The sequence below is a fragment of the Vitis vinifera genome, chromosome 10 (genome assembly GCF_030704535.1).
Source record: "Vitis vinifera cultivar Pinot Noir 40024 chromosome 10, ASM3070453v1".
NCBI lineage: Eukaryota > Viridiplantae > Streptophyta > Magnoliopsida > Vitales > Vitaceae > Vitis > Vitis vinifera.
The window spans coordinates 2149711-2172019 of record NC_081814.1 but is presented as its reverse complement, the minus strand read 5'-3'; the positions used below and the strand labels follow the sequence as shown (position 1 = coordinate 2172019).

Sequence of the window (22309 nt, the reverse complement as noted above, 5' to 3'; positions counted from 1 at the left end):
GGTAGTATAGCATATGCAAAATAATAATAATAATAATAAATTAATTTAAGTTATGTCACAATATATTGTAATATTGATGTATTTATATTATAAGTATAATATATTTATGTTGTACATATATTTTATGACAAAATCAATAATTTTATAAATATCTATTTATATGCATTAGTATTAATACATCAAACCAGTATATTAACATTATTCACTCCATGTATCCAAATTGTTTATTCATTTTTATATATGTAAACAAAAAAAAATAGTATAAGTATATTAGGGAATATAGTATTATCATACTATAAAATAAAAAATTATATAATTTTTTTTATTTTATTATACGAAATTATTTTTTTTGAAATATATTTTTTTTCAAATTTTGAGATTTTTAGAAGATCGATAAAAAAATTAATTTTCAATATATCTTAAATAAAAACCACAACATAAAGTTATTATATTGTTTTATATATGTAACATATAATAAAAAACTTTGTCACCTAATAAAATGAACAATTATTTTATACGAGCACCCATCAATAAAATAACATACAACTATTCATTTAGCAATATAGCATGTAAAATTTTTTAAAATAAATAAATTATATTATATTATAATATGTTGTACTATTAATATATTTATATTGTAAATATAATACATTTATAATGTACTTATACCTTATGACAAAAGCAAAAATTATAGAAATGTTTGTTTATACTTTATTGACATTGATATTAACACATCATATCAATACATTAATATCATTCACTTAATGCATTGAAATTGTTTAATAATTTTCGTATATATATATAAAACTACAAGCCTCGTAAATTGAAATTATTACTTCATTTGATTTTAAAAATGATTCATAATATAAGTATGTTATAGGTCATAGTATGATCATACATAATTATTACTTTTGTAAAAAAAATTTAAAAATTTTATATTTAGATTTTATTATAATGTAAATATATTTATAATATATTTTTGTTGTACTCGTATGTATTAACATTGTCCACTAGATGTATTGAAAAAAAAAGTTATATACAAAAATTAAGGAAAAAACACTAGTGCAAAGGAAAAAATATAGAAAAATCATATAATTTTTTTTAAATGTTTTATTGTTAAAAAATGATTAAATATTTTTCATGATTATTATGAAAAATTAATCATTATAAGTTATTAAAACTCAATACAAAAACATGATTTACCAATTTAAAATAAATATATATATATATATATATATATATATATATATATATATATATATGAAAAATTCATCATTCTTATTATTACGTAACTATGAAACTTATTTTGTTTTTAATGAAATTTAAAATTAGAATAAAAATAAAAATATGTTAATATTTTTTTTTAAAGCTTTTAGTTGAATGATATTTATGATATTTTAGCATCTTATTGTATCAAATGGAGTTACGAAAACAGTATTGCCCAAAAATTATGATAAAAAAATCATTATCAGATCCACCTCACCCAATGCTGTAATTCTCTCTTTAAAAAATTGGTTTTTATAGTTTAAAATATAAGAATTTTAATAATTAAAAATATGATAAGAAACAATTGTTTCATTATTTATATTTTCAAAATTGAAAATACTTCCCAAGAAAAAATTATTATTTCAGTGGCTGACATGGCATGGTTCATGAATGCCACGTAGGTGGGCACCAAATCAAAGGTCAAATATATATAACAAAGAAGCGCCTTGAAGAAGAGGGAGAAGCAAAAATGGCGCAGCTTCTTACCCTACGCCCTCCAATCACAGCCTTTCGATCTGCGCCATCCACGCGCACTGATTCAGCTGTTTTATCGTGTTGCCCTAAAACCCTAAACCCCAAATGGGCCTTTCTGCAGCAGAAGCTCAAGTGCAATGGCAGATTTTCTTGCCTTTTCTCAAACAATCGCAAGCAGGTACCCGTGTTTTCTTCATTCTTTTCAATTCCAACTTTCATTTTATTTTGTTGGTTTTTACACTTGGGAACTTTCTGGGCGTTGATTTTTCGTTGTTTTTGGGTGGAGATTTCCGGGTTTGTTATTGTTTGTTGGGGATTGAGGAAGTTTCTATAAAACCCTTTATGCCAATTCACAGTTTCTTTAAGAAAATCAAATATATTTTTCCTTCTTTGTGGGTTGAATGAGCTCCTATCAATTTATTAATTTTCTTTGTGCTTACGTTGTGGTTCTAATTTATGATCAATAACTCTAGTTGGGGATTTAATGGGGAGTAAGAGAATAGTTGAAGTAAAATGAATGTTGTTGAGAATTGGGTGCTTAGGTGTTTGGCTAACAGGCACAATTCCAAAACATAATACTAACTTATAGCATAAAGGGATAGATTAGCCTATATCAGACTTCAAATGAGCTTCTAGGTTCTTCCCAGTTTACTTCATAACTCACTGCCCTCTAACTCGAGAAGCATTTGAAAAAGAATGCAACATTGGGAAATTTGCACATCTGATTATAGGGAAGTATAATTTGGCATGCCACCCAGAAGTTGCTAATAATTGAACTGGAGGTTCCTTCAGTGGGAGATATGGTATTTAGCAGCAGGCAGTTTCATGTACAATCTTCAACTATACTATGGATTCAATGATAGAGAAAGTGTGAAGGAACAGATTTTGAGAATGTAGTCTGGTTTTTTTAAAAGGCAAAATAAAAGAGTATTTATAAAAAGGAGGCACCAAATGAGCATCCCAAAGTATACACGAAATATACATAGGTTGCCAAAAGGCAAAACCAAGAGAAAAGAGGGGCTACAAAAAACAATATCTGCCCTCACTGAGAACTCAACCAATTGAACTAGAGGAGATTTGCATATCTGATTTTGGGGAAGTAGGTTTTGAAGTGGCACCCGCAAGTTCCTGTTAATTGAACTGAAGAAACAGATTTTGAGAACATAGTCTTTTTTTTTTTAAAGGCAAAATAAAAGGGTATATATAAAAAGGAGGCATCAAATGAGGATCCCAAAGTATATAGGAAGTAGACACCAATCGCCAAAAGGTAGAACCTAGAGAAAAGGGGCTACGAAAAACAACACCCACCCTTCACTGAGAACTCAACCAATCAATAAAGCTGAGTTAAGGAACCACAAATTACAAATATAAGAGTTTTTCAGCCTTTGGTTCGATAGCTCCAAAGGAATTGAGCTGGTCTGAGAAAGACTTGTTTAATGATAAGTTTTATGTTTGTTAAGTCTGAAACTTTCTAACGTGTTCTTCCTAGAGGCACATTCACATTGAGCCTTGGTGGGGAATGGGAGTGGTGTAGGAATAGGAATAGAGTTGAATCGCAATGCCATGTGGAAGAAAGGAATCAAAATACCCACAAGAGTTTTGGTTTGTCCTATTCCCATTTTAGTAAGTAATTTGAATGCAATAATGAATGGGAAATATTAATTTCCCATTCTCATTCCCTACTCCATTGTTCCAGCCATGCCCTGAATAATATGCTTGAGATCCTTCCCAAGGTTTGTCTTGTTTAAGAGATAGGGATCAGTGGTATTTTTAGAAAAGGTTTAATGAGGAATAATAGAGGCAAAAGACAGTGAAGTATCTCCTTTTGCTGGTGGATGGAATGTGATACCTTTACCTAGGAGCCATGGAAGAAGGGTGTGGGCTTACAACAATATATTGTGTTTGATAGAAATGAATGGTGAAGAAGGTTTGCAAGGCTAAGTCTAAATAGTGGGATTAGGCTTTGTTAAGTTTTGTTGTAGAAATACAAGGAAATTAAGAGGCCCTGCTGGAAGTTCTTATTTATGTTTATGTGCCTTTCATTCCACTAGGACATATTCCTAATGTACCATGTTCCTTATATATATAGATAGATAGATAGATAGTTTATTCACTTAATCCATACAAGGAGGGAGGGAGGGAGGGAGGAGGAAGAAAAGTAAAAAGAGAGACTTGTGTTGGTGTCTATTGGATTTAAAGTGTAAAATTTGATACAAAGGTTTGGTTTTCTTGTTTTCTTTTTTACTTGATTTATTTTGTGTCTCTGGCTGCAGGAAGAAGCAAGGAAAGCACTAGAAAGTGCACTTGGGGGAAAGAAAGATGAATTTGAAAAATGGAACAAAGAAATTAAGAAGAGAGAGGAGGTGGGGGGAGGCGGTGAGGCTGGTGGAGGAGGTTGGTTTGGATGGGGTGGACGTTTTGGTTGGTCCAATGATGATCATTTCTGGCAAGAGGCACAACAAGCAAGCCTTGCCATCTTGGGTATCATTATCATGGTAAGCAGTTTCTATTTTCCATTTCTTAGCTTGTATGTTGGTTCTCCTGTGGATAATTTTAGTCCCTCTCTTTTGGGCAACAGTATCTCATAATTGCAAAAGGCGAAGTGTTGCTTGCTGTCATCTTCAATCCATTGCTGTTTGCTTTGCGAGGAACGAGAAATGGGTTTAACTTCATAATCTCGCGTATACTGCAGAAGGTATCTCCAGCTACTCATACAGGGCTTGATAATATGCCAAAAAAGGAAGTCTATACTCCTGTCTCTGCCAAAGAGAGTGTAGTTAGAAAATGGGGAGGGGAATAATAATTTGTTCCAGGTTCCAACATCACTTCTGGTCATGTGTTGTCACTGGGGCGGTTATCATTTGCAGCGAGTTTTGTAGTTGAATGCAGAATTTGTAGAACACATCCATTTCTCTTCTGAAAGTCAAATAGCTTTCTCATGTTTAGCTTGGAGGAAATGCCTTATGCCTTACCTTAGATGGGTTCAACCCAATTTTCAAATCAGAACCATTCAATCACTTGAATATGAGATATGGTGCAGTTTTGTGATCCTGTATAAACTGAATTAATTAAAATTTTGTTTTTCTATTATTTGAATCAATTCATTGTGTATAATGTAACAGTTGAACAACACACAGATCGATAAACTAATATTTTATATGATGGGTAGAACTGGAATCTGGGTGGTTATGGATATCCCAGATTGCTTTCATGTGAAGCATGTACCATGAACTTGTTTCAAATCCAACAAAAGAACATTATAGATAGGTTGATTTCCATGTATGCATATTATGCATGTATTGAACTAAGGTTATCTTAGATTACAGTCTTTCAGTTGGGTAATCATTTCAAACTAATAGGCTTTTGTATATCATTTTCTACTGACTAGTGGTGACAGGTATAGAATTTTAGCTGGGAAGTCATTTCAAACTTAGGATCCGTGCACTCAAAAGATGAGGAAGTTGAATTGAACAAATTCATTTCATATGGTTTCCAAAGTCTTAACACTCATAATGTTTGCTAAGATCCTCTGCAGAGTCATTTTACCAGAATAGATTTTGAACCCTTCACCTAACCTCACATACAGTCAAAGCCCAGGCGTCATTTATTCTGCTTTTCTGTCCTGTTGTCTCCTTCACTGCTACCATGCCATCATGTTCAAGGTCAGTCTCATTTAGGACTGGGAAAAAGGTTAATGGAACATGGGATTGCCCACTGAAAATCACTGCTTTTTGTTTGATTTCATGATACTGAATGTTCTAAAGGGGTGTTTTACTGTTCTGTCTCCAGTTTTCAGCAAGTTGTCTGGAAAATGAGATGTGCAAACAGGCTTTAGCAGTGTTCCAAAACATCAGTGTCCAGAAAATAAAATCTGCATACCTGCATTAAAAGTGGCACAAATTTCCATACCATAGTAGTTGGTAGAGTTGGGGCACTAATGATAACTTTTATATATATAAATTATCAAATAGAATTTCATTAAAAATATTTTTCAAAAACCATTTCTTGATCTCAGCCAGTGGCAAACAGGAAGTTAATTACTTGCTCCACCAGTCTCACTCCTTCCACCGTGCGACACTAAAAGATGGGAACATTTTCTTAAATGTGAGTCCTAAATATAAAAGCATTTTTTAAAATCATATTTGTACCGGATTCTTAAATGTTAGTTGTGACATGTTTGCCTTTTTGGCAAACACAAACAGGGTCAAGGGCAGAGCAAAATAGTTATATTTTCTTTTCCATCATTAAAAGCAGAAGGAAAAAACTAAAAAAAATCCTTCCAAACATGTCTATTTAAAAAATATATTTGTATTTATTTTTTCTAAAAGTGGGAAAAAAAATTTAAGAATAATATATTCCTTTTCATATCCAACAAGATCATTCATTTACCTCTATCCATCTTTAATTCAAAATCACTGTTAACATATCAAATTTTAATTTTCCTCTGCTGAGAAGGAAAACCATGAAGACTTACCAACTCACAAAGATGGAAGGAAAAGACTCTGGCAATATAAATTATATAATTTTAAAAACGCTAAATGAATGGTTTTCTCGAAGAGAAATCAAGATTTAATAGTCCTATTCATGCTGGGCATTTCCACATGTATCAAAAATTTAAGTCATCCACTGAAATACATGCCATAAAGAATTGGACCATCGACTAATTTTCCATTTAAACAATCCAAATTCATCACCCAACAACCAGTGACCTTGAATTGCCAAAAGTAAATGGATTTTGGAAGGGTGTAATGGGGATTTGAAGATGAAGCAATTGAGCACTTCAACGGTTGGGAATATGGGAAATGGGGGTGGTGATACGTACACAATGGCTAAGGGCTTTTGAGGAGGTGGGAAGTGGTCAAAGGGCATCTCTCATCCACCAAATCCTAGGCTGTCTCATGTGTCGAAGACCTCCAATCCTTGGTCTTTGAGGAACCTTTTGCAGGAGTGACCTTCACGATCTCCCCACCTCTCTCCCTCTTTTTCTCTTTTATTTTCATGGGATGGGAAGTTCGGATTACCACATGACCATTTCCTAAATTGTTTGAGCTTTTCCTAAACAAACCCATCTCTCTCTTTCTTTCTCCGGGTGGCTTGGCTTTTCTTCTTAGAAGGGTTATCTTGTGGGGTTCTTTCATTTCCTTTGCCATCTACCCCTCTGGGATTCTTGAACCATAGTTTAGTGTTTTTTTTTCCTTGGGGTTTCCCTTTGTGGTTGTCTTCATTAGGGTCAGAGAGAGATTCGTCCTAGTGGATCCTTGTTTTTTATTTTTTATTTTTTACTTTTCCTTTTTGGGTTGTTTGTTGAGGAGTCTAGTCCTCCGTGCCATTTGGGTTTTTGCTGTTTGATTTGTGGTTGATGTCTCTGGCTGTTGGGGTGGTTTCCAGTTCCAAAAGCATGGGTTTTGACAACAATGAGGGTGCAGCAAACACTGATCTTTCAGAGACTAAGAGCACAGCAAAGACTCCTGCAGATGAAGAGAGAGGTGATGAACATGGAGGGTGTGAGAATTCTGTGGATGCAACTGAGGAAGAGGAAGAGGAAGATGAAGAGAGGAAGATAGAGTTGGGTCCTCAGTTCACTCTCAAAGAACAACTTGAGAAAGATAAGGTTTGTTTTTCTTAATTAAAGCTGTTGATTGAACTTGTTTTTGCTTTTGGTTTTAATTCTTTGTAATTTGCTTATTTTTGTGGTGATTTTTGAGGATTAAGGATGATGAGAGCTTGAGGAGGTGGAAGGAACAGCTTCTTGGCAGTGTGGATTTGAATTCTGTTGGAGGTAATGTTCTTCCTCTCCATTTTTCCCCTTGAATTCTGTTTGGTCGCTGAGAAAAACAGAGACAAATTAATAAAAATGCGGTCTTTCAACTACCATTTTGACCCCCTTTTTCCTCCAAGTTCCTGGTTGAATCCATCCATTTCTGTGCTATCATACTTTCCACATTATTCTATCCAGAATCACTAGAAGGAAGACTTGAAAATAGCAGAAGGGTAAATTTGGAACATCCTGTGGGGAAAGAAAATTTGAATTTTGACATCTTTTGAAATCTATGTTGATGCTGTCTGTTGTTAGACTGTTTTCCCAAGTAGAAGTCATAAAAATTATTCCTGATTAATGTCTTGAAACAAATTTTTTTGGGCGAAAAGTTCTGAATTTTGGCACCTTTTTCCCACATTTTCTATTCAATCATCTGCTATTACCTTTGGTGGGGTTTTAGCCCTTTTGGGCTCCTGATGACAGTTTCACCATTTTCTCTCCCACTTTTTGAAATTAAATCCTCTCCTCAATTGGATTATTAACTAATTACTGAAATCTTGAGACGGGTCCTTCCCGTCTTCTTTCTTCGGTTAATTCTTTGCCTCTGCATGTCTTATGGAATATTTTTGTGTTTTCTAATGGAACAGTAGTTGCAGTATGGCTGCTTTGTGTTATGGAGTCTGGGAGAATTTTATTGAACCTCTTTTCCTTCATAATGTAGAAACTCTAGAACCAGATGTTAAGATCCTGGAACTTGCAATAAAGTCCCCTGGTAGACCTGACATTGTTCTTCCAATCCCCGAATCGGGAAATCCTAAGGGCTTGTGGTTTACTTTGAAAGAAGGCAGTCGTTACAGCATGAACTTCGCTTTCAAAGTCAGTAATAACATTGTATCAGGCCTCAGATGCACCAATGTTGTTTGGAAAACAGGACTCAAGGGTAATTTCTCTGTCTCCTCTCAATTTTAAGTTAAAAGAATTAGGCCATAGACCCTTGGAGTGGATGTTCTTCCTTATGTGAGCTACTGTTTTAACAGTGGACAACACAAAAGAGATGCTTGGAACCTTCAGTCCTCAGCAGGAGACTTACACTCATGAGATGCCTGAAGAGACGACCCCATCTGGGATCTTTGCTAGAGGAACTTACTCAGCTAAAACCAAGGTAAGTTCGACTAATTCCCTCGGTTTTCTCAGCCTTCAATTTTTCTTCATTACACCAAATAATTCTCCAGAACTGAAAAAAGAAAAATTGGGAATTGGTTTCTGAGTCCTACCTGTCTCACAATAAAAGACTTTAATTCGGTGGGAAGGGGTGGTTGGATTTTGAGGCTGCAGTTCTTCAGATAGGTGCTGGGCCACCCTCTTCCATGACTATAGAAAACAAAAATACACAGATTCAAGAAATCCTGTCTGCCCGTATTAATTTTGTTTCTTGTCATGTAATGGCTTTTCCCCATTGGAGCAATCAATTTGTTTGTTGGGCTGCCATAAAATCAAAAATCAAAATTGTAGGACATCAACCTAGTACTCGAAATAAGATTTTATCAATCAATCATAAGAATTTGCCTTAAAATCATGCAAGTACAGCAGTAATGATCTTGCTGATTCCCTTGATATTTCTCTTCTTCTCTATTCAGTTTCTTGATGACGATAACAAGTGCTACTTGGAGATCAACTACAGCTTCGACATCAGGAAAGATTGGCAGTCATGAGTTCTTACATCTTCAGTGTCCTTGATTTGCCTCAACTCTGATTGTTTTGGAAAACCCACTTTATATGGTGTGCCCCATATCTATCTCATTCCATTCTTGAGCATTCAGTTCAAAGCCTGTCTCATACCGGTTATCTAAACAATGGAGAAAGGAAAAGAAAAAAGTAGCTGTTAGAGATATTCATTTATTAGGCCTCTTTTAATAAACTCGAGCTTGGCCTGTTTGTCAGAGCTCTCGCACTCTTGGTTCTCAGGAAATCCAGGCTGAGGTGCAAGGAAGCTACTGGTTGTGTTTGTGTTGAGCTTTGTTTCTGTAGTTTGAACCTTTTTTTAAACGGGTTTCTAGAGAAGATTGCTAGAATTTGAAAGCAGAGCAGCGAAGGGTTTGGTGAATAATTGTCTGTCTTCCTTTTTGGCATTCTTTCACTTCTCTCTCTACTGCACTTCTTTTCATTTTTTATCACTGCATGTGCCCAGATGCTTGCATGTTTGGTCGTTTATTCCAGTTTCATGATTCAGTACAGGCTTTGATTGCTGATTTCTGGTAGGAAAAGCACAGGCCTCTGATGGGTTGTGTTCGATCGATTCTAATTTTCATGTAGGGATGGGAATTTTTGGGGTTTTTTTTAGCGGTCTTTGAGAGAAATATAGAAAATTAGTGCGTTTTATAAATTTAAGCTTTCATATTTTTATTTGAAAAATAAATTAAGGTGGATTTTTAAAAGTAAATTTAAGGTTTTTTTATTTAAACGGTTGACAAAATTGATTATGAAAAATTATATTTTCAAGCCACTCATTAAAAAGATTTGTACAGATGCGAGCGGAATTTTCAAATAATTTCCATGCATTTTACTAAATCCACCCACGTTTATTTTTATTTATTTATTTTTAACCTTTCATAAAAGGTTTCTCAAATCGTCATATTCTCAAATGAATATTAAAATCATATTATTTGGTCAAAAATAAATAATATAATTTTTAAAACTTTAAAAATATTCTTTTGATGAAAAATAAATAATAACATATTAAAAACATAATGATAAAAAATATTTTATTTAAAATAAATTATAAAAATTAGTACAATCCATTTTTTTAAATATGTAAATAAATTAAAATATATTTGACAACGATTTTAAGAAGTGTTTTCAAACATTATAACACTTTAAAATTTATATTATTTAAGTGTTGAAAATGATAAAAACGTTTTTTGAAATTACCATTAGAGCCCGTTTGGTAGTGATTCTAGTGGAAGTGTTTTTATTTGAAGTGTTTTTTGGTATAGTGTTTCTCTGAAAAACACTTTTATGATAATCAGAAAAAATGATTCTAAAGTGTTTTTGATAATATATTGTATAAATATAAAAACACTTTTAATATTAATAAATTACCAAAAAGGACATACAATTTTAATTAAAAAAAATGGTATGATAAACAAAAAAACTTTTTATTAATGAAAAAACATCTAAATCACTAAAAAAATAGCATTGAATAAAAGATAATTTTAAAATTAAAACAATATATGATTACCTATTAATTTCTAAAAAAAAAAGACTTTTCTAATTAAAAATAATAATTTTTTTATCACTATACTAAAATTTTAAAAAATATTTACAAAAAACATTTAAATCAATTAAAAAAAAAAGAACATTGAATAAAAGATAAGTATGAACGAAAGGGAAGAAAGATATTAGGAATCAATGGGGGCATTTTTGGAATATTTCAAAAAATTGAAGTGTTTTTTTTAAAAAAACACCTGTCAAGTGATTCTTTAAATCACTTCAAGTGTTTTTCCAGATTTTCAAAAGTGTTTTTTAAAATTTGTCATACTTTATTTTCATCCCAAAAACACTTAAAAGTGTTTTTAAGGGTAGAAACACTTTTAAAAATCATTGTCAAACGGTAAACACACTCTAAATGTGTTGTATTGTATATATGTATTAGGAGATGATAATGGATCAACTTTTTGGATATTAATGGGATAAGTTTGAGATAAAATATAAATGTGTAAAAAAATAGGTTTGAGAAATTTTTTGTAACTTGACTTTATCCTACATTAAATATATATAATCTTAGAAAATTTTCAATTTTCATTTTTTTTAACATATATAAAATATTAATTTTTGTAAAAATAAATTATAAATATTTATAATATTTATCAATTTAAAATATAAATATTTAATTGTTTACACATAAAAAATTTATTGATAATGATTTTGATAACACGTGATAAAAGCTTGATTTTGAAAGAATCATTTATTAAGTGATAGTCCAAAAATTATTTATATGATTATCTAAATTTTTAAAAGTAATTTTCAAATTTTTGTCAAACAACTAATTTCTACAAGTACAAGAATGTGTTTCTAGTTTAGAAATCGGCCCACTTACAGCCCAATAGTTCAAAAATTGGGCCGGCCCATGCTTAACCCATTATTACTCAACTAAACTCACCTTGGCCCATCTTTCTTTACAGCATCTGATCGTCCGATTCATCTCTTCTCCAGACGCTGCGTTTATTCACTTTTGTGTGCATTCCATCTCTCGCTAGTCGCTACACAAGAACAATCAATCATCCCTTGTGGTCGATCTCTGAGTTGAAGGTACTGTTTCAATCTCTATTCCCAATCCCTTCGATCGACTTTTACGTTAAATACGACCGAAATAATGAGAAAAATTTCACTATCTAGGGTTCGAGGATACAGAAAATTGCACTTTACCTGAAACTCATAAGACTCCTTGGCTTAGTTGATCTGAGTTTTCAAAATGTCGTTTTCTTTTCTTTTTCTTGGTAACCAGGGTCGGATTTCACTGTGAGTGTTTCTATAAGTTGGATATGCTGTTGCTGGAGGTTTTCAATTCTAGGGTTTCTGTTTGAACAGGCGTGGAACCATTGCCAGTTTGGATTAGAGCTCGGACAGAAGTTTTTGTTAGATTAACGGTCTTTGATATTTGGGAATGTTTGGATGCAGAGAAAATATGAAAAAAAAAAAGTAATTAAAATTCTGAATAGTAAAATCTTCACTATCAATGATTTTAATAACGGGGCCTTTTCCTTTTCCTCCCCCCACTTCTTCTTCCTTTTTTTTTTTTTTCCCTGTTTGGGAAGCAAAAGATGAGAAATAGGGAAAATAATTGAAATAAAAAAGTCTACAAACTCTTTGTACTTATATATATATGGTATAGATTTAATTTTTTTTATCTTGTTTAGTTTTTAAGTAGATGCTTCTCTGTTTGTTTGTAGCTCATAAATTCATTCAAACTATTTGATGGACTGCAAGAATCTTAAGTTTGTTTTGCTGGTTGGTATGATATAGGAATGTGATTCATCTAAATTTAGGGTCAAATAATTTCTATTCATTTATCCAAGCATAGACTTGCAGGAAAAAGAAAAAAAAAAAAAACTTATTCTCTAAAAAGGTTTGATTTCTTTCAATTTATAAATTGTTTTATCCAAAGCTTTCTTTAATTCAGTGCTTTTAAAATTTCTTAGTTGAATTTTTCGACATAGAAGTGCTTGTATTGGTGACTACAAAATTGCTAAATTTGTGCGTTTTTTTAATAGTGAGGCAAGAGGGTTAAAAAGATGAAAACAAAGAGAGAAGACAACAGTGATGAGGATGAAGGAAGGGAGTTTCCTGATTTGAAGAGGCAGAAGAAGCTTGATGAGTCTTCTCCACCACCTGCTTCCCTTGCTTTTGAAAATGCCCTACATACCCTTGCTTCTTATGATGATGATGACGACGAGAAAGAAGAAGAGGAAATGAAGGAAGCAAGTGGTCTTCGTGGTAGAGAAGATAATAGAAGGGCTGAACGGAATGGTCATAGAGATGGAGAAGAGTATGATGATGATGATGATGATGATCCTCATCAAGAGGCCAACCAAGTGAAGCGAAGCCGCTTGGTTGAAGTTCGAAGAGACTGCCCTTATCTTGATACTGTTAACCGCCAGGTACCAAGCTCATTTTAAGTATTAAAAGGAATATGTGATAATCCATTCACATTATGCGAATGATCAAAAATAAATCTGTGTTTTTGTTTTATGTGGGTAATAACCATTATATGGAAATGAATTTGCTTGTTGATGTTTTTGCAGGTTTTGGATTTTGATTTTGAGAAGTTTTGCTCCGTGTCTCTTTCAAACTTAAATGTATATGCATGTCTGGTCTGTGGAAAGTATTATCAAGGAAGAGGACAAAAATCTCATGCATATACTCATAGTCTTGAAGCAGGACACCATGTCTACATCAATCTTCGAACCGAGAAAGTTTATTGTCTTCCTGATGGATATGAAATTAATGATCCATCTTTGGATGATATTCGACATGTTCTAAACCCAAGGTTCAATTGCTTTTACTTGCATCTCTCTATCATGTGATTTGTGTTAGTTCGTTCTTGATTTTGAAACTATCTAAGGGAGAAGGAAGGGTGAATAGGTCTTCCAAGCAATATATATTTTAATTTTTAATTATTTTCGGATTGTATTGATTTCAATAATTCGATCAATGATAATACAAAATCAATTGCACAAGACCATCAAATGTACATGGAAAAATCACCTACATAATCTAAAAGCCACGCCTTTCTGTTAAAAGATTTTCTAAGAAGGTTCTTGAAAAATATTGAGAGTTAAGAGTGTTAGGGCAAAATGGTGACTGTGTGATCAAGTGCATAGCTTTTAGTTAGAATATTAGGTCTTTTTATCAAAACCCTAGTTGAATATTCAGAGAAGGTTCTTACAATGTCATTTTACCAAAAAGTCCATTAAAAACGCAAAAATCATGCTTAAAAAACTGAATGAATGAACGATTGTTTAAATGCCCCACAAGGAGCGTTTGAACTCTTTGTGGACATTTAAACTCCAGCAGAGGATGTTTGAAGGCATTCAATGGGACATTTGAACATCCACCTTTAAATTCCAAATTTCAATTTTTTTTTTAAATTTTCTCTGAATTTTCATTTTCTTTGTATAACATAGCTATATATCATACCCTAATACATCCATTGCATACATACCTCAAATGTCAACTCTAAGTAGTTTGAAATCGATTATAACTAGTAAGACCTTCACAACATGATATGTTAAATTTAGTGCAATAATTGAATGTAATTGTCAACATAATCTAATTCATCAATATTTTGCTTGAAGCCAATTTTACTGTTTGGGTTTCGGGTTCTAGCATGTTGTGTTGTAACATACAATCAATTTCCAAGTTGCTTTTCCTTTTGGGATATAGCTACTTCATTTTAAATGATTTTTAGTTTCTGAATTATCAGTTCCATTATATTGTTCATCTTCATGTGACATTCCTCATTTTTTCTCAATTGGTTGATTAAACATCGAATATCTCCAATCTCTTTAATATTGATTTTCCGAGTCTTAAATTATACAGATTTACAAGGGAACAAGTTGATCAGCTTGACAAAAACAAACAATGGTCAAGAGCACTTGATGGATCTGATTACCTGCCTGGGATGGTTTGTATCTTCATTTTTTATCACATGAGCATGTAGTTCAAGTTTCATCATCATTATCAATCAAAATATTGAATTTCGATCATTTCTTGTTGTTAATTATTGATGATTGGTCTGTGCAAATTTTCAGGTGGGATTGAATAATATTAAAGAGACTGATTTTGTAAATGTCACAATTCAGTCTTTAATGCGGGTCACTCCCTTGAGGAACTTTTTCCTTATACCTGAAAACTATCGACACTGTAAATCTCCACTTGTTCACCGATTTGGAGAACTTACACGAAAGATCTGGCATGCACGGAACTTTAAGGGACAGGTATGACACTAATGATTATCTTAAGTATGATTCTTGAATTTGAAAATTCATTATTTTTAAAATTTTTCCTTGCCTACAGGTGAGTCCACATGAGTTTCTACAGGCAGTTATGAAAGCTAGTAAGAAACGGTTTCGAATAGGTGCACAGTCTGACCCAGTTGAATTTATGTCATGGCTTCTTAATACACTTCATGGAGATCTAAGAACTTCGAAGAAAAATAGCAGCATCATCTACAATTGCTTTCAGGTTTTTTCATCATTTGTTGTATTCTTTTACCTTTTTTGTTGCTTGTTGCTACTATTCTTTTTAAGTTGTGCTTATGAAGTAATGTTCTCAATAGGGTGAATTGGAAGTTGTGAAGGAGATCCCTAACAAAGGTTTCTTTGAGAAAAGGGAAAATGGTGATGACCAGAATAAGGCCACTACTGCAGATGAACATGCTGATGTTATCTTGGAAACTTGTAGAATGCCGTTCTTAATGCTTGGATTGGACTTGCCACCACCACCTCTTTTTAAAGATGTGATGGAGAAAAATATCATACCGCAGGTCACCCTCTTGTCACCGCTTTTATAATTTTAGTATTGATGGAAAGTTTTCAGGAAACATGACGTAAATTTTGATTTCAACGAATTTTGGAAAAGGTTGGAAAAATTTGGGGACATAAATGTTAGGAATTATAAATAAGGACAATAATAAATCAACACATTGTAACATTATATTTGGGGGGAGTTATTTATTTTTCGCCTTTCCTTTAAACTTTGGAAAAGGGGGAGATATGTTTTGAAATGCATAGAATGATGAAAAAATTGATTAGTTTCAGAATTAGCTAAGAAAAATGCAACTACTGTTGTTAATAATTGAGAAAAGAAGGAAACAAAGGAAGGGAAGTTGTAGACAAGGGACATGAGCATGGGTTCTTTAGGTTTAGAGATTGGTTAATGACACTTACTATAGCTAGAAGGACTAATTGTAAGGATAAAGACCTGACAGATTCATTTGCCCATAAACAACTCATTATATAACATAATAGTGGGTTCAAAATGATCCCTCACCTGTCTTTTATATAGGGGTAGGAAATTTCAAGAAGAACCTGAATTCGTCTACATATCTCCATAAATGAATGGGAGATATTGGAGTTGTGTGGAGAATTCTAGAAAGTAGTTGAGAAAATCTTGTAAGAGACTTCTATATAGCCTTGTACATAGAATATTATAGAATTGTAGAGAACCATCAGGTTCTAAAGAGTTCTCTTGATGCCTACTTAGGGAAAGTATCAAGCACTTGAGAGCTTTCAAGGCATTATGAAGTGTTCTTTAGTAATAAAGCTTCCATTCTTTCAAACTCTTCTAGTGTTTCAGATATGGTTCTAGTTGAAAGCCTGATAAGGATTTGTAGAAATGAACAACTCATGTTTGATTGTTAGTTTGCTAGTTTAAATGAACAAAGCTCAAGCTTGAATAACAGAAAATTATGCTTGATGATTATGCCCACGTGAAGAGTTGGAAATCGGTACTGCAGTTGTAGTAACATAACCCCTTAGAAAATTTGTTAAACCAAACATTCATGGTAAAAGATGCCTAGTGTTTAACAAGTGTTTAGGATTATGATTTATGAATATACTATTAGGTAATTATATTGTGATTAGGCGTGTGAATTCCTAGTAAAACTAGTTCAAATTCCATATCTACATGAACCAAGTCTGGACAAGTTTATTGAGTGGTTTGAGTTCCACCTAAGCTCAATCATATTTATCCAAACTGGGCTTTTTCATAAAGGAGATTGATGACTGAAAATGCTTTTGTGATTCTTCAAATATTTTATATGGGTTTCATCAGAATGTTTCTTATAGACTAAATTTCAAGTGTGGTTTGCTCTTAGGTTCCACTTTTCAACATCCTAAAGAAGTTTGATGGTGAGCTTGTCACAGAAGTTGTCCGGCCTCGAATAGCAAGGATGAGATATCGTGTTACCCGATTGCCTCAGTATCTAATTCTCCACATGCGTAGATTTACTAAGAACAATTTCTTTATCGAGAAGAACCCTACTCTTGGTGAGTTTTACGCATTCTTGAATGTGATTGGATTTCTAAATTCATCTAAAAAGGCTGGAATCCTGCTTATTAGATGATTAGACCTAATTAACACTCTGGCCTTGTTGGTAAATAAAGTTAGATCTGGTAAATGGTTCCAAGGGTTCCTCTTCTCACAAGTTGGGGACATAAAAATTTGTTTTTCTAGATCATAAATCTTAATTGTCCTCACCTGTCAAAAATGAACAATAAAAAATCCTTAATCAGCCTCGGTGAAGGAAACAAGTTTCTATATTTTAGCGGCAACTTACTCTTGGGTTATTATGATATGCTTCTTCCATTATAACTGAATTCCTACAGTAATGGTTCATGCTTATGGGTTTGTGGGTTTGAACGGTTGACCTCTTCTGATGAGATGAGATTCTAACATTTTTCTCTCCACCTTTTTAGCTGGTCTAAAGGAATTAAAAGATAAAAAAGAACTTGTTACAGCAAGTTTGTTGCTTTCTGAGCCTGTTCCAAGAGATCATTACACAAGATTGTATTAAATAATTTGCAAAAATGTCTGAAAATTTGAAATTTAATTCCAGTTTTGACAATTTTTTTATTAACTTGTTTCAAACTCAGCCTTCTCATCCCCACTCTAACCTTTCACCTCCTAGCCAAACCTTGTGCCAGTCTTGACATTTCAACTTCAATTATGTTTTGGAATTTTTAGATTTGATGCTCTTCTTTTAACCAAGTACCATACTGATGTTATTATGGTATGTCAGTCAATTTTCCTGTGAAGAACTTAGAGCTGAAGGATTATATCCCCCTACCTGCACCTAAAGAGAATGAGAAACTGCGTTCAAAGTATGATTTGATTGCAAATATTGTTCATGATGGAAAGCCTGGTGAAGGGTTCTACAGGGTATTTGTACAGCGGAAGTCAGAAGAACTATGGTAATCTTGTTCTTTCTAATTGTATAATTGTGAATGGAAATGTAATAGATATTTCTACCAACATCTGACATCTAAATTTTTTTTTTCAGGTACGAGATGCAGGATTTGCATGTCTCAGAAACTCTTCCACAAATGGTTGCTCTCTCTGAGACCTACATGCAGATCTACGAGCAGCAACAATGATGTCTGTTGAGTGTATGAGCCAAAACAATTGGAAAAAGGAAAATATAGACCTTCAGAAGTGGTAGATTTGGCAACATATAAAACACAAAAAATTGAAGACCCATGGGAATTGAGAAAGCTGTTAGTCCCTGATGATCATTCAACTTCACTGGTTGATAGTTAATTTTGACTATAAATATATCCATCATTGAGAGTACCAAACTTCTCATAAAACATTGTTTAGTGATCATGTTTAGTAATTTAGAATTATTGTATATACAATGAGAATGAGCTGTAGGTTTTGAATTCTATCTTCCAATATTAGATTTTGTTTTCTTTTTTTTACTATTTGCTGCAGTAGCTCAATTGAAAATTTGAAACTTTAGTTCTGCCAGATGTTTCAAATAGCATCAAACGGTATATTCAACTTTGTGATTCATTCATACTACTGCTATTATATGTTAAATCAGTTCAGTTGGCATTTAGATGATATATTGTCTCGGTCTACAAGCTTCAGTAGCTGTGGCTGTCTTTCAATTCGTCCATGATGAAGCAATAGTTGTCTTTTCTTTTCAATTCATAAACCCTTGTTTGTATCTACATTTAGGCAAATAATCCTATCTTCACAATCAGAACCTTACCCAGTACACCAAACGAACCCTCTCGAAAGTGCGCCCCACTGCAAACCTCCAATATTTTGATATTGTGGCTGACTTGATTCCAGATATCGACTTTTTGTGAAAACCCTAAATTTTGCTCTGGTATAATTTCTGGTTCTTGTTTATTTGGTTGTTGCTTTATAGTTCTCTCATCATTTACTCGATTGATGGAGAATTGTGCTAATTTCGTCTTGGCTTCTAGATCAATGAATTTGTGTCGGAAAATGGAAAAAAATTGAAGATATTTCTGACATTTTGATCAAAATATCTGTAATTTAGCGTTATCAAATCTTATCCTAATCAAGTATTGTTGTAAAGAAATTTTTAATATAAGAAAAAAGGAAAAAGAAAGAGAGAATTTTCCGAAAATCAAAAACATTTTTGTATGATTGTACAAATATCCATATCAGTTTTCATTTATTGTTTAATAATATTATTGGTATTAATGAACTGATGACGCTAGTGCTTCCCTTGCGAGTAGGACATAGAATTCCAACCCTTTTTATTTAATTGACTGTGTGCTTCCCTTGCGAGATGGACATAGAATTCCAGCTAATCGATTTCAGCCGACATGAGCAAAGGGAAAGACAAGCAGCATGACTTTGACTCTAGATTGATTACCCCATTCGGTGGGTCGCATTCCTGTGACTCTAGATTGACTACCCCATTCGGTGGGTCGCATTCCCGTGGGGAAACTTGTATTCCATTATATAATTCAATCCAAACCCAAATAATCTAAATATTAAGTAATTATTAAATTGAATTGGTTGATCTATTTATTTAAAATGAGTTTAATATAAATTAAATAATTTTAAAATATAATTAAATTATTAATAAAATTATTAAATGAGTTAATTCAAGTTGATATTATATATGTTGATTGAAAATTTATCTATTTATTAAGGGGATTATGCATATTAATATAAATTTAATTTAAACTCATTCGTATTTAATTCAAATAAGTATGTTGCGTGATAAAATATATTAAACTTTATTATACCTACCCAATACCATAAAAATAAAAACATTAGTTGGATTTTTTTTTAAAAATTATGTTTTTTTTAAAAGAAATATTATTTTAAATTCCATTGTTCATTAGATTTCATAAAAGTTTCTGATCTAATTTCGGTATTGTGAATTTTAAAAAATCTAATTTGGTTATTATTCATGCCCCACCGGACACGCAACTTTTTGTCTTGTTTTTACATAATTAAAAATTAAAAATAAAGAAGTATCGGCTGTGATGTCCCACAAATAAAATATTAACATATTTTTCAACCTAATAAAAAGGAGAATTTATGGGTTATTTGGAATTTTTTAAAAGATTTTTTTTTTAATTCTTTAGAAAAAAATACTTATGAGTAATAATCGAAAATATGAAAAATATTTTAAAAACTTTTATATTATATATAAATGTTTAATGTCTTTATAAAAAAATAAGGTGAGAAGATTATTTTTTTGTATTTAAGTTTTTAAATATACTGTTTTATTTCTAAATTAATTATAAATATTCTTAAAATTTTGATTTTGAGAATTATTTAAAAAACATACTGAGATATAGCATACAGTTTTTTGGGCAGATAGAATATTAAAATTGGGCACATAGAATTTTGGGATTATTTTTTGTTTGGTACTTTGAAACAATCATTTTTTTTATAAAAAAAAATCAGAGTCAAATTAACCACCAATGAACTCAGGACTCTCAAAAATAAAATTTGGCAGCAAGATCACTCACCGCACATCACGACCACCTACCAGAAGCTTCCTCAACTCACACAAGATTCCTATTCGTTCATATGACAATATGACGAATCACTCCGCATTCTGTACATGCACATGCACATTCTCCATTTTTTGGGGAAAAAGTCTGTTTAGCCTTTCAGCTTGTTTATGATCCGGAGGGAGGGTGGAGGGGGGAAACTCAGAAAAATGAAGGGAGAGATCAGCAACTTCGTGATGGTCTGGGTTTTAGTCTACGCATCTTTAATCTACTGTTACTCCATTGCTAAGATTCTCCCCAAAGGGATCACCAGATTCCTGGCTATCATCCCAATCGTCTTCGTCTTCCTCATCCTCCCTCTCAATCTCCATACCATGCATCTGGGGGGCACTTCCGCTTTCTTCATTGCCTGGCTCGCCAATTTCAAGCTTCTCCTCTTTGCCTTCGGTAAAGGTCCTTTATCCGCCGACCCATCAATCTCCCTCCTGCGTTTCATCGCCGTCGCTTGTCTCCCCATTAAGATCCAGCAAAAACCATCTCCTAAAACCTCCCGAAAACCCCAGAAATCGACTCTGAATTATGCCGTCAAGGCCCTGCTCCTGGCTCTGGTGGTTCGGTCGCTTGACTACAATAAGTATATGCATCCGAAGGTGATACTCTGTGTGTATTCTCTCATAATTTACTTCACCTTAGAACTCATCCTCGCCGTCGCCGGATTCTTGCCGCGACTGCTTCTCGGTGTTGAGCTGGAGGCGCAGTTCGACGAACCCTACCTCTCCACCTCTCTGCAAGACTTCTGGGGAAGACGATGGAACATCATGGTGTCCAATATCCTGCGCCCCACCGTATACGAGCCGACCCTCTGGGCCTCCTCCCGGATCCTGGGCCGGAAGTGGGCCCCACTGCCGGCCATTCTCGGGACTTTCGTGGTCTCGGCCCTGATGCACGAGCTCATGTTCTACTATTTGGCCCGCGTGAGGCCCACTTGGGAGATCACGTGGTTCTTCCTCCTCCACGGCCTTTGCCTGGCGGTGGAGGTCCTCCTCAAGAAGGCCCTCCCCGATACGTGCCGGTTGCCGCGATTCATATCCGGGCCGTTGGCTGTTGTGTTCGTGATGGGCACCGGCTTCTGGCTGTTCTTTCCCCAACTCCTCCGATGCAAAGCGGACGTCAGGGCGTTTGATGAGTACGCGGCTGTCGGCGCGTTTTTCAAGAGTGTCGGCACGGCTTTCACCTCCAAACCCTACAACGAAACCGTACGTTAGAATAGCGCCACCTTGTACAAAATACTCTGATGGCTTACGATCGAACAGCGTTGTAGCTGTACTCTACGGTTGTGATTAAGGAGCTTTATAAAATGTGCTGTTATTCTAGCAACTCTGTTCCCACCATTAAATCATTAATATTTAGGAGAATTCTACGGTATCACTCTGTACCGTACCCAAAAAAACAGTTTTCGCGATTGGTTGAAGATGGTTGAATCCGGACCAACTGGCTTATGTATTTTAAAAAATTTAAAAAAAATATATGAAAAAAAAAATTATAAAAAAATTGTAATATTTAGATATATATAAAATATATGTGATTATTTTTTATTAATAAATTATTTTTATATTATACACGTGTTATTTTATTGTTGGGATGAAATGTGGGTAGTCAGGTAGGCACCCAAAATGAAGAGTGGGTACAAAGAACAATCCTAATATTTAAAGCCTAAAGATGTGAAAGGGAGCGCCGAACGTTACCCACTTACCCCCAATCCCCGCCTCCCTTTTAGCTCGCTCTTTTAATCAAAACC

At 33.6% G+C, this 22309-nt stretch overlaps 4 protein-coding genes across 4 annotated transcripts; all 4 read left to right on the top strand.

The window, feature by feature from the left end:
• The first annotated feature begins 1654 nt into the window (after positions 1-1654).
• LOC100257020 (uncharacterized) lies at positions 1655-4840 on the top strand. Its single transcript, XM_002278108.4, has 3 exons — positions 1655-1918; positions 4014-4235; positions 4319-4840. Exons 1-3 carry the CDS (start codon positions 1736-1738, stop codon positions 4538-4540), a joined length of 627 nt encoding a protein of 208 aa, XP_002278144.1. The 5' UTR covers positions 1655-1735; the 3' UTR covers positions 4541-4840.
• A 1613-nt stretch (positions 4841-6453) lies between these two features.
• LOC100262024 (rho GDP-dissociation inhibitor 1) lies at positions 6454-9605 on the top strand. The gene is made up of 5 exons (XM_002278152.5): positions 6454-7351; positions 7453-7519; positions 8220-8438; positions 8536-8660; positions 9136-9605. Exons 1-5 carry the CDS (start codon positions 7100-7102, stop codon positions 9208-9210), a joined length of 738 nt encoding a protein of 245 aa, XP_002278188.3. The 5' UTR covers positions 6454-7099; the 3' UTR covers positions 9211-9605.
• A 2060-nt stretch (positions 9606-11665) lies between these two features.
• On the top strand, positions 11666-18477 carry LOC100251887 (uncharacterized). The gene is made up of 10 exons (XM_059740045.1): positions 11666-11806; positions 12769-13155; positions 13300-13544; positions 14597-14681; positions 14809-14994; positions 15074-15241; positions 15336-15542; positions 16875-17046; positions 17799-17970; positions 18060-18477. The coding sequence occupies exons 2-10, from the start codon at positions 12790-12792 to the stop codon at positions 18151-18153; spliced, it is 1695 nt and encodes a 564-aa protein (XP_059596028.1). The 5' UTR covers positions 11666-11806; positions 12769-12789; the 3' UTR covers positions 18154-18477.
• Positions 18478-20408: 1931 nt separating this feature from the next.
• Positions 20409-21888, top strand: LOC100246754 (acyl-CoA--sterol O-acyltransferase 1). Its single transcript, XM_002272214.5, has one exon. It carries the CDS (start codon positions 20682-20684, stop codon positions 21774-21776), a length of 1095 nt encoding a protein of 364 aa, XP_002272250.3. The 5' UTR covers positions 20409-20681; the 3' UTR covers positions 21777-21888.
• Positions 21889-22309: the final 421 nt, after the last annotated feature.